This window comes from Ambystoma mexicanum, chromosome 2q (genome assembly GCF_040938575.1).
Source record: "Ambystoma mexicanum isolate Mex_15411 chromosome 2q, UKY_AmexF1_1, whole genome shotgun sequence".
NCBI lineage: Eukaryota > Metazoa > Chordata > Amphibia > Caudata > Ambystomatidae > Ambystoma > Ambystoma mexicanum.
In genome coordinates this window covers 62064572-62078607 of record NC_090924.1, presented here as the reverse complement: position 1 = coordinate 62078607, position 14036 = coordinate 62064572, and the positions used below count along the sequence as shown (strand labels likewise).

Genomic DNA, 14036 nt, shown 5'->3' with positions numbered 1-14036 from the left:
AAGTGGCACCAAACAATTTAAGAATTCTACCTAAACAAGCATACTTCCGTGAAAGATGCTGTTCCCAATTCATGACACAGGGATGTTCGCTGTCAACGAAGATCAAACCACCGTTCCAACTAAAACCATGCAAATGTCGCCAAATGTTTTTATGTATACACCCATACCTGTATTCTAATGCAGATGTGTATTGAAAATCTACAATTAAGTGCCTTCTTTTAATACATGTTAATATATTGTATATTTGAAAAGCAACTGTAATAAACCATAAGCGTTCACATGTGATGTTTAATAGAAGGCGTTTTGTCAAAAAAAGTTATAAAACGTGCGGATATTCTGAAATCAGGATGCAGTGAAAGCTGCTCAACAGAATTAGAAAATGGCAGCCGAGTAGACTATCTGCGCAAGGCATTATGGCCGTGTACGTGCTTCATGGTGTCGTGCGCGGGCCCGCGCTCCTCCTTCCAGCTCCCCTTCTACGTGCGTGACGCCGTGCGCGAGCTCCCCCCTCCGGTGCTTGAGAGAGGGATACGGAGGGAGAGAGAGATTGAGAGAGAGAGAGAGAGAGAGGGAGACAGGGAGACAGGGAGAGAGAGAGAGAGCAAAAAAACTTTTTTTTTCTAATTGAGGAATCAACAGCCGCCATCTTGTGGACGCCGGAGCCGGGGAGCGGGCGGTGAACGGAGCCGGGGTGGAGAGCCTATGTGCCCGCAGCCAGGAGAAGAGGCGAGTCCTGCGGGGATCGCCCGAGCCCAGAGCCGCAGACGTATAGGGAGGGGAGGGGCTAGGAGACCGTCCACGGCATTGTCCTAACTTGTCATCGAAGCTAGGGGAGCTAGACTAGGGCACTCTGGCAGTACATAGGTAAACAGATGAGAAAACACGTATCATGGGGTAACACGTCCATGTTAAAAAAAAAAACAAAAAACTGTGTAATCGAGTAAATTAAGTGACACTCAGAGTAAATACACGCATTTCTCCACTGTTTTGTTTCTAGCATCCAGGCGTTATTGAAGGAAAATGTTTTGTTTGTCCAGAGGGGGCGCCCGAGGTTGAGTTTATGGCCTGACTGGTGACAAGGGGGCCGGTGTAGGGCCCATCAAAGAAACACCTTGAAGCTCCTGTTCCCTTCCGGGGGCGGGGCTGGCAGGGTGGTGGAGATGTGCTGATCTGGAAGGTAGTGCAGGGGTCCAAGTTCATGTGGAGATTCCTATACAGGTGGTAGGGAGGACGACAACCTATTCAGCGAGTATAGAGGGGGCGTACCCCCAATTTTATACTTAAATCTATTTAAACATTCTGCATTGACCCACTAACCCCTTCTTGGTGGGGCGTCTCTTAAGGGCTGCACCTAGGGTGTCAGCTGAAGTATCCCCTCCACCCGCCCCTTGCTGGGGTCTCTATCCCTTGCGCCCGGGGTGGGTGGGGGGGGTTCAGGGGTGGGTGGAGGTCGCTGAGTGCTGGGGAGTGCCCCCACCCTTTGATGGACTCGCCAATGCTGAATGCTGGACCTTCCTTATTCGTTATGTACCCACCTGGGAAATCCTTTGGATTACGAGAAGACGTAGTTCAGTGACTGTGGGAAGAAATTGCTTTTTTGTGTGGATTTCCTCTTTTTGAGTTGCACGTATTTTTTGCCAACGGTCGAAGAGGACGAAAAGAAAAAGGACATTTTGCAGGAAGACTAAAATGGCTGATAACCTGTTGGATGGACCTCCCAACCCTAAACGGGCCAAGCTGAACTCCCCCGGCTTCTCCGTCAGTGACAGCACAGGTAACATGCCATGCCTTGTATGCATTGGGCAAAGCTGGCCTTTGGGAGCGTTGTCTCCTCGAAGAATATCTATTTGTGTTATGAAATGTAGATTAACTGAGCTGTACCCTATCCCTTGGCAAATAATTCGAGCTTTCAGGTACTTATGCATACCTGGATATAGTGTATAGGATGGAATATATGCTTTGGGCAATGAAAGCAATCGAGACATGTGACGTTGGGTGATGGCAATGTGCTGGGAGGTTGGCTGATGCTTGTCCATGACACAGAGCTAGGTTGTCCGAGTTTTTGGTTGACGGAGGGCGCGGGCTTTCGGCAAGACACTGTTAAAGCATTTACAGTAGGCCTGCAGACAGCCTAAGTTGTAACATTGGTGAAAAGCGGATGGGACATATCACAAGGAGGGTTCGGTGGGATTGACCCTAATAATGTTATCTATTAAAATGCTTTAAATTGTATGTGATTGTTGTACGATATTTGCTTTCTACCATGTGTAACAGTGTGATCTAAGCACTATGTGTATTGTCCAATTTGGCCAGGAATTGGGCTTGCGATTTGGGAGGCGGTGGAACGCAGTGCATGGGGTTGGAGCATGGTACGCATCGGGTGGTTTTGCAATAGGTAGCAGAGGACGAAATGCGGATGACTTGGAGACAAAAGCAAACTGTCATGACAGAATTGTGACCAGTTCACAGCATGGACTTTGAAAATTGCATTGTAACCTGGCATGTATATATGAATATATTATATATATATATATATATCATATATGATATTGCAGGGCGAGATGTGCTGTGCATGACATTTAGCGGCTGAATTGGAACTTGGTGTCAAGCGAGCATTTCTGAAAAGTGATGGAATGTTGGTGTGGCCATGCTTATTTTCTTCCCAATGCCGAATGTTACTGACTTGACATGTGCAAGCAAATGCACCCAACGGTTGACGTTGGTGACTTTGTGGTGCTCAATTCTGTGCTGAGATAACAATACATTTTAGGTTTGTATACGTTCAATTGGAGGGATGTATGCCCTGATGAAGAAGAACGCATAATTGTCATGGTATATGCTTTATCAGGCGCCAGATAAGATTTTGAGTTTGGAGTATTTGATGCCCTATTTCTTTTTAAGTCTGAGGAAAATACTATTTTAGGAAGTAAAACAAATCATTCCTACTGGGGGTACTTTTTAGGAGAATACAATATATTTCAACTCCCAAACAGATCTGTGTAATCCATACTTTTTTTCGACCTAGTAATTCATGCATAGTAACCAATATCAGCCAATAATATTAGTGGTCCTTCCTGTGGCGTTGTTCCACTAATCCGATCATATCTGTGGACTTTTGCTGGTGGATGTGGTGTTTATTGTGTAATTTTCGTTAAGAGTTTTCCTCTTTCAGAGAACTTGGTTGGCCTGCTGCTCATCTGTAGGTTTTGTGACATGTAACAAAACAGCTGAAGGTACGTTGTGCTAACAAGTCCGCATAGCTTGTTTTCGAGTCTGAGAAGAACATAATGGTTTTGAAACTCGAGAGGACATGCTGGGTCAAAACCAGAGCACAGCGTCGGCTGTAATAATTTGGATTGTAATGCTCCGTGTACAAGAGATTTCGGAGCTAAAAAATAAAAAGGAATCGCTCGGTTGTCACTGTCTCTCATTACTGGGCCCATGGTTTGTTTGAGTCGAATGCAGAGGGATGGGGATGCGGGAATTCCGTCTTGAGACAGGTTTTGGGCAGGGACTGAAAGAAGAGTTGGTCCGCAGGAGGTAAAACACCTGCTTGGTATAGGACATCAGCCAATGTGCAGAGTTACTGCTGGGGATTAGTTGGTAACGCATACAGTGTGCAGGAAATCTGGCGTAGACATGAGATGAGATAAGTTGTGCCACTTTTCCCATAAAATATTATAAAGTTATTGACCTTCTGGTTGATTTTAATATTGTGGTCCTATTTATTTCATTCTTATTGGTGTATTGATTTTGCCTGTTCTTTTACAGTGCGTCAAATCCCCACCGTAGTAGTCTGAGTGCCTACCTACCTTGTCTGAGAGTTGGCATATTGTTTTATCATTACTTTAGTTTGCTTAATGTTTTAAAATGTTCTGAATAAGAGTGCCCAGTGAAGGCCTGCAAATGAAACTACAACACGTTCTAATCAAATCTGAATGGGTGACTGGTCACCTTTTGCTGTATAGGCCCATTATAAATACCCAATAAATAGCAAGCATATGATCAACACGCGACTTTGGCTTATTGTACATTCCTAAAAGAACACAAGACGAAATGCATGTTTATGGAGGTCCCAAATGGCCAAACATGAGTATTAGCTATGCCCGAACCTATATTTTGTTTTAAGTGCAAACATAAGCATACACTTTGTACGTGGCAGTAGCATTGTAGAGTCTGACGTGAACCTGAGCCCTAAGAGAACACTGGGTTCTTCAATGGATACAGCAATGGCATAGGAGTTTGAAGAGTGGAATACGTGAGACTGCTTTGTGCCACCATGAGCTCAGTATTGACGCCAAAGGCTTTCTGTGTGTGACTCTTTGCCTAGCGTTCAGAATACCCAACAATGTCGCTTGAGCATGAAGATCGTGTTGTTGGGGCATATCTGCTGTGGCAGTGTTGCCACATAATCCCAATGAGCATGGAAAAACTATGGTACAGTGTTTTACGCTGGACGCAGTGCACCATTCAACTGGGTTCTCACAGTTGTTCTGACAGCGAGGGTGCTAGACCGTCCACAGTTGTACTCGCCGAAAACTGTAATGAACTCATTCTATGGGGCAAGTGATGCAGAAAGAACACCTGATGGTGTTGAGTGGTAAACGGCGAGGGGTGGGGTAGAATATTGTTTTGTATTGGATACTGGGAGGCTTTTGCAGTACGTGTGAGACCTGGGAAGTAGACTGCAGCCAACGTGAAGTGTGGCTTGCATTGTTGGGTTATTGTATGATGGCAAGAGAAAACGACCGTGAGGATATTATTTGTTTATTTATAGTGCGCGCCAGACCCGAAGGTATCTGGGCACGTGTACAAGAATACTTTAAGTTTACAAGTTACAGTTACACATTTCAAGTAGGTACAAGATACATTGACAACAGGAAAATGATTACACTAAAGGTTTGTACACCGGGTAATATACAGTTTGTACACGGGGCAATATACAGAGTTACATACACAGGAATTTGTACATGGAGATGTATACACAGTATACATTAAGACAAAAAGCAGGGTGGAATAGGCTGGGGGAAGAGCATGCAAGTATGCGTTCAACTCCAGATTAACAGGTGGGTAAGATGTAGGTAGTCCTGGTGTCGGTCAGTTACAGGTCATTTTCTTTGAGCCATTTAATACAGTTAAGTCTGAAGTGTGGATAGGATTGGTCAGACCTTAACGAGGTAGGGAAGGAGTTCCACAACTGGGCTGCTTTGACAGGGAAGTTGTTGGCTCCGGCAGTGCTCATTTTAAAAGGGGGCACAACTAGCTGGTTGGTATATGCTTCTCTGGTGGGTCTATTGGAAATTCTTCTTTTGACCCTTTCTGTTAGGTATTTGGGGGCTAAATCATTAATACTTTTGAATGTTAGTGATACTGTTTTAAGTTTAATTTTGTCCGCTGTAGAGAGCCAATTGAATTGTCTTCTGACATCTGAGATATGCTCTCTTTTTGGGATTCCTAAGGCGGCTCTAAGGGCATTATTCTGCAAGGTTTGGGTTTTTTGCAATGTGTGTTTATTAGACCCTATATATAGTGTGTTACAATAGTCCAATTTGGATAATACCAGAGCTCTTGATAAGGTGAGGCAGCTGGTAGTGGACAGGAATGGTTTTGCTGCTCTGATTAATTTACAGGTGTATGGGGTGCTAGAGGCTATCGCACTCGCCTGCTTTGTTAGTGACAAGAGTCGAGGTAAAAACCTAATGTTTTTACCCCTTGCTACTTTAATAGTGTTGCCATCTATAACAAATGATGAATAGTCATAGTTTCAGTTTTTTGATAGTTTTGGTTTTGCCCAGTATAAGTTCTGTTTTGTCATCATTAAGGCATAGACCACGACAGGCCATCCATGCCTGAATGATGAGGTATATCCTATTCGCCAAGGCCAAATCCTGTTCATAATCCCCAGAAAGTGGGATGAGAATCTGGGTGTCATCTGCGTAGTTAGTGTAGGTGACACCCAGAAGGTCCAGATCATCGAACAGGGGCTTTGTGAAGATGTTATACATAGCAGGAGAGACCCAGGAGCCCTGGGGAATGCCACATGTGATAGGTACTGGGTCAGCCGCTGAAGAGGTAGAGAAAACCCTCATAGTTCTGCCAGTTAGGAAGGACTTGATCCATGCAATGGCATGTGTGGAGAAGTGGGCCGCAGATTCCAAGTGGGTACGGAGCACATCATGATCTAACAAGTCAAAAGCCGCTGAGAGATCCAGTAGGAGGAGTAAGGCTGTTTTTCCATGGTCTCTCAGCTCATAGACCTGGTTTTTGAGATCGATGAGCGCGGTTTCTGTACTGTGCTGAGGTCTGAAACCTGATTGTCTGGTACCTAATAGTTGATGCAGCTCCAAGTGTTTTTGGATCTGTAAATAAGCCACTCTGTCTAGTATTTTTAACAGAAATGGTACCGTTGTGATTGGCCTATAGTTAGTTGGGTTGGACGGGTCCAAAGTTTGCTTTTTAAGGAGGGGGAGGACCCAACATTGTTTGAGGTTGTCTGGTATCGTTTCTGAAGCAAAGGAAGCATTAATGAGTTTAGAAATAAATGGGATAGGTCTCTGGCCGCATCTTTTATCAGTTGGGCTGGGCATATGTCACCTCGACAGTTGGAGGGTTTGAGCGAGAGTATTATCTTTTCAATCTCTAGAGTAGTCACTTTGGTAAAGTTGAATTTTTGTTCAGGTTTGGCAGCAGTAGGTAGTTTATCTCTTTGAATGATTGAGGGAGGAATATTTTGTTTCTTTTTAGCTATTTTATCGTTTAGTGCTTTTTGGATGTTGGAGCACCACATTTTATTTTTGTCACAGTTGTCCGGGGCCGGGAGGGGGTTTTCCAGTTCCTTTAGTATAATGAATATCTCTTTGGTTCAGGATTTGGCCTGCAGTATTCTGTTGTTAAAGTTCCCTTTTTTTTTTTTTAGCTCTCCTTGTTTCATTTTTGTAAGTCTTAGGGGCGTTGATGAGAGCTGCTTTATTGGTCTCAGATGGAGTTAATCGCCAGGCGGATTCACATTTGTGTTTTTCAATCCTTAGGGATTTGAGGTGAGGGGTGAAGTCTGCTCTGGGCTTGCTTCTTCCTCATTTTCAAAGGGGCAATAGTGTCCAAGGCTATGGCCATAGTTGAGTTAAATTCATTCACTAGAGCTCAAGGGTTTAGTGATTCAGGTATGGCGTTGAGAGTTGGGAGGATATGTGGTAGGAGTTTGTCCGTGGTTGTTTTTTTTTTTGTGTTTTTTTTTCCTTAGGTTGGGTAGTGTTTTCATGTATAAGGAAGGTTATTAGCGCATGGTCTGTCGAGATTTGTGGGCTGACATCAGTAATAGATACATTACAGTTGTGGTTGGCTACCCAGTCAAGTGTTAGACCTTTTTTGTGGGCAGGTTGTGATATTCTTTGGGTAAATCCTAATTCTGTGATAACATTGGCCATATTAGTCGCTTGTAAGTCTTTGTGGTCTTTGAAACCTAATTTCAGGTCTCCCAGAAGGATGGCTTGCAATTAATTTTTTAAAAGTTATTTGAGAGGTTCGTAGAGATGTCCTCCTCAAAAGTTCTGATGAGGTGTATATTAATGGATTGAGAGGATGAAGTTAGGAGTTTGGCGGTTAAGGATTCGCAGGATTTGGTGTTTGACAGCGTTTCTATTTTTAAGGTGAGATTATTTTTAGCGATGATGGCCTCCTCGAGAATTGGTTCTGTCTTCTTTGAGAATGTTGTAATTCGGGGGCAAGGCAATCATCAGAGCGGGTCCTGCTGCTTGGTGAAGCCAGGTTTCCGTTATGGCTAGGAGGTCATAATCACCTATTTGGATAAGATCAGCAATTTCGGTGGCATGTGCTATTAATGACCTAGCATTAATAAGGGCACCCTTCAGGGAGGTGTGTGGTTTAGGTGTCGCAGGGGTGACACGACTTTTCTTTTTGGTTGACCTATTGCTTAATTTGCAGTGAGTGTTAATAGGACTGTTAAGGTGGGAGTCTCTTTTGGTGGGTGAGGTGTTTAGTTTAGTGGCATTGAGTTGGGAGTCTCTTCTATTACTAAATTTGGTGACTAGTCTGACTGGAGGTTTATAGATTTTAGGTAATCTTGAATGTAGTTTTGCATTTCTGCTTAGTGTCACACGGGATGTTTGTTATGGAGTGGTAGGGGATGGGTAACTTTATAGGCTGAAGGTCAGTGTCTGGAGTGAGGGTCAGTAGGCGCTCCTCAGAGTTCGATGATAGAGTGGGCATAAATTGCGGTAAGTGGTTTATTGTTATCATTGTGGACCGGAGGGTGGAGGTCATCCTATCCTAAAAATGATTATCTATGTTGTACAGTGATGTCTAGGTAATCGCTGATAGATTATGGAGCTGATAGTTTCTGGCAATATAGTAGTACCAGTCGTGGTAGTGGAGAGCAGAGCAGTTTGTCTCTGGTTAGGCTCGGGCGTAGGCTGGTACCAAGGTTTACTAAGTAAGCAGTATTTGCCGACTTTGCCAACTTAGTAAACTAAGGTTTACTAAGTTATGAAAGCAGCTCCGCGACTGGCAGTAGACTGTTTTCAGTAGGAGCGCACGTCTAGTAGTTACTTATTGTGGATAGGCATGCTCTATCAAATGGCAATGCAAGTGGAGGCTAGATGCAACTATCATATGGCAATGCATGTGGATGCTAAAAGCAGATATCAAATGTCAATGCAATGCTAAATACACCTATCAAATGGTAATGCATGTGGAGGCTAGATGCGACTGTCAAATGGCAATGCAAGTGGAGGCAAAATTGCAGATATCAGATGGCAATGCTGACCAACTATCAAATGGTAATACAGATGGAGGTGAATGGCTACATGCGGGTATTAGATGGCAGTGCAGGTGGTAAGCTACATGCAGCTGTCAGCAGGTACTGTCAGTTGATCATTAAGCTGGCCAATCAAGAAAGTGATCATTCAGTATAGGGAGCTAGTGAACTAGTGGCTTGGATCAGACAATATAGGTACATTGAGAAGGCGCATATTCAAGTAGTACTCAAATTTGGGTTACACCTGTGGTGTTTTAATACTGTCTGCTGAGTCCTGGCATGTCAATAAGTAGTACTTGGTGTGCTACGAGGGGCAGGGTCCAATGCCCTGGTAGTCCTGGACAGGCACAAATAGGCGTAGGCCTTAGTGGTGGAAGCCTCAGGTTGCAGGCAGAGGCCTGTGGACTAGTTACTCCTGTGGTTGCTTGGCGACACAGATACACAAGTTCGGCAGGCGGCCATGATCATGGGGGGGGGGGATTTCTACAGCAGGCCGCGTGGAGCCAAGGAGGCAGGCAGGTGCTACGTAGCCCTCTGCTGTGGGGAGCAGCTGATGACGAACAGGCGTCGCGCTGACCCTGTCGTCTTATTGATGCTTGACTCAACGTTGCTGCACTTGCAGCGCTGAGGGGTGGTGGGGCTCCTGCCCGGCTCTGTACTGGACCGCAGCCTGTGGCAGGCGTATGGCAAGTGAATCAGGGGTCTTGCTGGTGATGGGTGGGCGTAACACGACCAGAGTTGCCGGCCCTAGGCCAATTAGGCAAGGACAGGCAAAGGGAGGAGTTGGCCTTGATCCCTCAGGCCTTATGCACGAAGGCCGGCTGACGCCACCCGGCGGCAGCTTATAGAATTGATAGGCACACGGGCCTAATGAGAGCAGACTGCTCTTGCTCATTCCTGGTTGCTAGGCAACCATGTCACCAATCACGGAGAGCGGCCATCTTAGGGCCCCGACTCTCGTGGTTGCTTGAAATGCAAATGGAGGGCATCTGTCGTGCAAGCAGTGACGGATTAGGCTTACTGGTGATAAGGGTATCAGACCAGTACAGCTGATACATTCTCATTGCAGGCATCAGGGCGACGTCGGATCATCTAGGCAATCGCTTCTAGGCCACAGCCTCATTGCGGTTGTCGACGGCGGGAGATGGTGGGGGCTCCTGCTCTTCACGGACGGCAAGGCAGGCAGAGACCTGTTATGCCACTCTGCGCTTGTCACTTGAATAAAAATGTAATAGTTACATAAGGGGGACTGTCACTTGAGGGGATGACCAAAGGTGTCCTCAAAGACCTTGATTAGAAATATTATAGAATAGATCTCCCCTTGGTGCTTGTGCACTTCAATATTTGAGGTATTCAGCTCAATACTGTTGGATATCAAAAGTGTTTTGTTTTAATTGCCCCTATGTCAACACGTGTTACAACCACATATGGTCCTCTTCAATATCCATGGAAAAAAACCTCCCTCAGGGTCAGTTGTTTTTCAAAGAAACGAGCTGGGGATAAATCTGTCTTCGGCTGGGGCCTCCCTCTGGAACAGCCTCTCCGCCACTCTGAAACTTGAGGAGAACCATCTCTGGTTCCTGAAGCACCTCAAGACCTTCCTCTTTGCTTCTGCCTTCGCTCCTCCCCTGCTGATCTGTTCTGCTTCGGCATCGTGCACCTGGTTATCCTCTGATTTCGGGCCCAGGTACTTGCTTCACCTTGCCTCACACAAGCACTGCCTCCTGGCAGCCCTTGCACTTGGGTCTGTATCTGCAACCTTCAGTCCCCCCTTTTGTCTGCACTTAGCAGACACCCCCTATCTGTGCCTTAAACCTAGCACTTGCCACTTGTGGCTTCACTACCATTGTTTATTTCTTTGCTCAGCACTTTGCACGTTCTCCCCTGCATTTGCACGTTCTCAATGTCACTGGGTCTAGTAAAAGCGTTGTTTTTGTTCTTCCTTGTTCCCCTTCCTTGCCTCGTCTCGCTCTGAAACACTTGTGCATGAGTGCGATACAAGTAAAATATCAATAAGACGGGGCTATTAATCAGAACCAGTTATTGCATGGTACATGCAACACATGTATTATAGGTAATTTAACATAAAAGAATGGAATATATTTGATAGACCGTGCCATCATCAAATTATGATGAGCGTTACATTGACGCCAGTCAGGAGAGACACAATTAGATGGGGGTGGGAAGGTGCAGAGGGAGCAGAGAGATGACGGAGATATTCCATTAGATAGATACGTTGACAATATGGTATAACATTGTCTCCCATGCTTTATTAGGTGATGCTGTTAAGAAAGAACACTCTTATCTTTGCAACACCATTTCTTTACATGCTCTCCATTCAAGTGTTACTCCATTCTTACATTGTTTTATTAAACAGAGTATGGTCCCAACACCACCTTCTGTTGTGTTAAAATGCAAAGATGCACATATTGTACACCACAAGTGAACTCACCTCAATATCGGTGGCCTCTAATTTACTTGCACTTTGTTCACCTAGTTGCTATATAAGCGGTGACAATCCTTGCAGGGCCTAAAATCACAAAATATTAACTACTAGCTGGGCGGGAGAACTGCGGTCTGAGAGGCGACTTATTGTTCCCTGGAATGGATAGGATGGGAGGTTTGAGGGTCGGGACATGGAACGTTCGCGGATGGGAAGTTATCAGAAGCGAAGGAGAGTGGGTGACTATTTGAAGAGGCAGGGAATACAGGTGGCCCTGTTGTAGGAGACACATGCGAGTGGGGATATATTTGGGAAGTTGGAGAGACAATGGGGGGGTCAGATACAGAGCACAACGTACTCCACTCAGGTGAGGGGGGGGGTTCTTATTTGGGTAGCGTGGGGGGTGCCGCTGAAACTGGAGCACGGGCTGTTGGTTGGGGAAGGTAGGACGGTTCTGGCCCGTGGCACATGGGGGGAATAGGTCACTGTGTTTGGTCAATTCATATGCGACTTCCCTTCGGTGTTACGTAGGATGGGAGCTTATAGGGGGGAAAATGATAATATGGGGGTGATTTTAATTGTCTCTTGGATGAGCGGCTAGATGGGCAAGGTACGGGGGGGGTAAAGAAAAACATGGCGATATCCTTGCGGGAGGTGTTGCGGGAGATGGACCTAGTGGAGCTGTGGAGGGAGAAGCATGGAGAGGAGAGGGAGTTCTCTTGCTATTCAGAAGTACGTGGCTCCTACTCGCGGCTAGATTATATGATAGTGGGAAGGGAATACTGCCATTATTTTGGGGAGACTCCTTACCTGGGGCGTACCCTTTCGGACCACTCCCCCCTGGTGACGATACTGTGTGAGCCCAGTGAGATCCCGCCAAGGCGTTTGTGGAGGCTGCAAATGGAGACGTTGTGGGACGGCGCGTTTGTGGCAGAGCTTAGAGAAGAGATTGAGCAATATTTTGAATTAAATGAGGGTACGCTAGAAGCGAGGGGGGGTATTATGGGATGCCTTTAAGGCGACGATCGGGGGGGAAGTGCTTAGCCGCAGTGGTCAGAAGGAGGAGGCACCTCTCGGAGGCACTGAGACAGAGGGCGCCCCAGATAGCGGGATTAGATAGGAAGGCGGCGGGTGGGGAGGCGGTGGGGGATGCATTGGCGCATGAACTGTAGCTTCACCGAAAGACACTGGCAGAGTTGTCGCACGTTGATGATAGTAGGCGAGATGTGTGGCTTCACGGCGAGGGAGATAAGGCGGGCAAGCTCCTAGCATGGCTTATCAGTAGGGAAATGCTGAGCTGCGTTATCACCCAGGTCCGGTCTGATGGTGGGGAGATGGTTGGTACGCAACGGGAAATCAATGTGGCCTTTGCAGCATATTATAAGAGACTCTATACGAGTGAGGGGGGGATAGGTGGAGCTGGATGTGGAGGATCTCGTGGAGATGCTCCAGCTGCCGAAGTTAGGGGAGGACAGGCGGGAGGATCTGGATGCCCCCATAGGGGAGGAGGATATCCGTTGGGTGATACTTGCTATGTGTAGGGGTACAGCGCCGGGTAGTGACGGGCTCCCGGTGGAATTCTACGTGGAATTTGCTGATATACTGGTCCCGCAACTTCAGAAGGTGTATGAGGAGGCCTTTCAGGAGGGATTTCTCCCGGAGTCGATGAGGGAGGCGGTGATCACGGTGATTCTAAAGGAGGGGAAGGACCCGAGGGACTGCACGGCGTACCGGCCCATCTCGCTTTTGAACGTAGGTGGGGAAAATCCTGGGGAAGATCTTAGCGGCCAGACTGACGGTGGTAGCCCTGAAACTGGTGCATCCTGATCAGTGTGGGTTTATGGGGGGAGAAGTACGTGGGGCAATATCTCCCGGCTGCACAATGTGATGGACCAGGTGAAATGGCAAAAGCGTGACATGGCCGTAGCGTCGTTTGACGCTATGAAAGCGTTTGATACTTTGGAATGGAAGTGGCTGTTCGGATGCTACGGGAATTCGGGTTTAGGGAGGGTATGGTTAGATGGCTGTCCTTGTTGTATACTAAACCACGGGCGATGGTGAAGACTAATAACTGGATTTCAGAAACGTGGGCGTTAGAAAGAGGGACTAGATAGACAGGGGTGCGCGACCTCTCCAATTTTGTTTGCCCTGGCCCTGGAACCACGGGCAGTGTATCTACGTCAGGAGATGGGTGAAGCTGGAATCGAGGTAGATGGGCAGAGGCATATTGTATCCCTATACGGAAAAGTCGGTCTTATTTCCGCTGGGTGGGCTCCGGGGTCGCCCGGTGGAGGAACTACCAGAACTAGGGATAAGATGGGAGACCGAATCCTTTCGGTACTTAGGGATCCGAGTGTTCCATGATGTCGTGGGCACGTTCGTGCACAATACGGGGGGGGGTGTTGCCCAAAATAGGGGATTCTATACAGTTCTGGAAGGTCGTTCCACTCTCATTGATGGGCTGGGTGGCTGGGGAAAAAGGTGATTATCCCTACAGACTCTGCGGAGGTCGAGAACGGATGGGGGACTAGGTTTCCCAGATTATGGGAAATATTTAGTGGCGGCGCAAGTACAAGCGGTGATACTATGGGATCATCCGGAGGTCGAGTTCCTGTGTACACTGACTGGGTCGGTGCACAGTGGGTGCAGACCAGCGGAGCTTCTGTATGGTCCGTGGGGCAATGTGGGAACATCGGTGGTCTTTGAGGCGGTAAGGGAGACCTGGAGGAAATATGGGGGTGGAACGGGGGTTAAGGGTCGTTATGCCCCTGATCTCCCATGGGGATCTGATCGGGAACTCCGGCAGGCGATTGGGAGGGT

At 46.9% G+C, this 14036-nt stretch overlaps 1 protein-coding gene across 3 annotated transcripts in view; it reads left to right on the top strand.

The window, feature by feature from the left end:
- Positions 1–507: 507 nt before the first annotated feature.
- CREBBP (CREB binding protein) overlaps positions 508–14036 on the top strand; it is a 2841012-nt gene continuing 2827483 nt past the window's right edge. For all 3 annotated transcript variants that reach the window (XM_069646824.1, XM_069646825.1, XM_069646823.1), the window contains exon 1: positions 508–1774. In XM_069646824.1, the coding sequence (XP_069502925.1) occupies positions 1690–1774 (85 nt within the window). In that variant the 5' untranslated portion in view covers positions 508–1689. The remainder of the gene's footprint in view (positions 1775–14036) is intronic.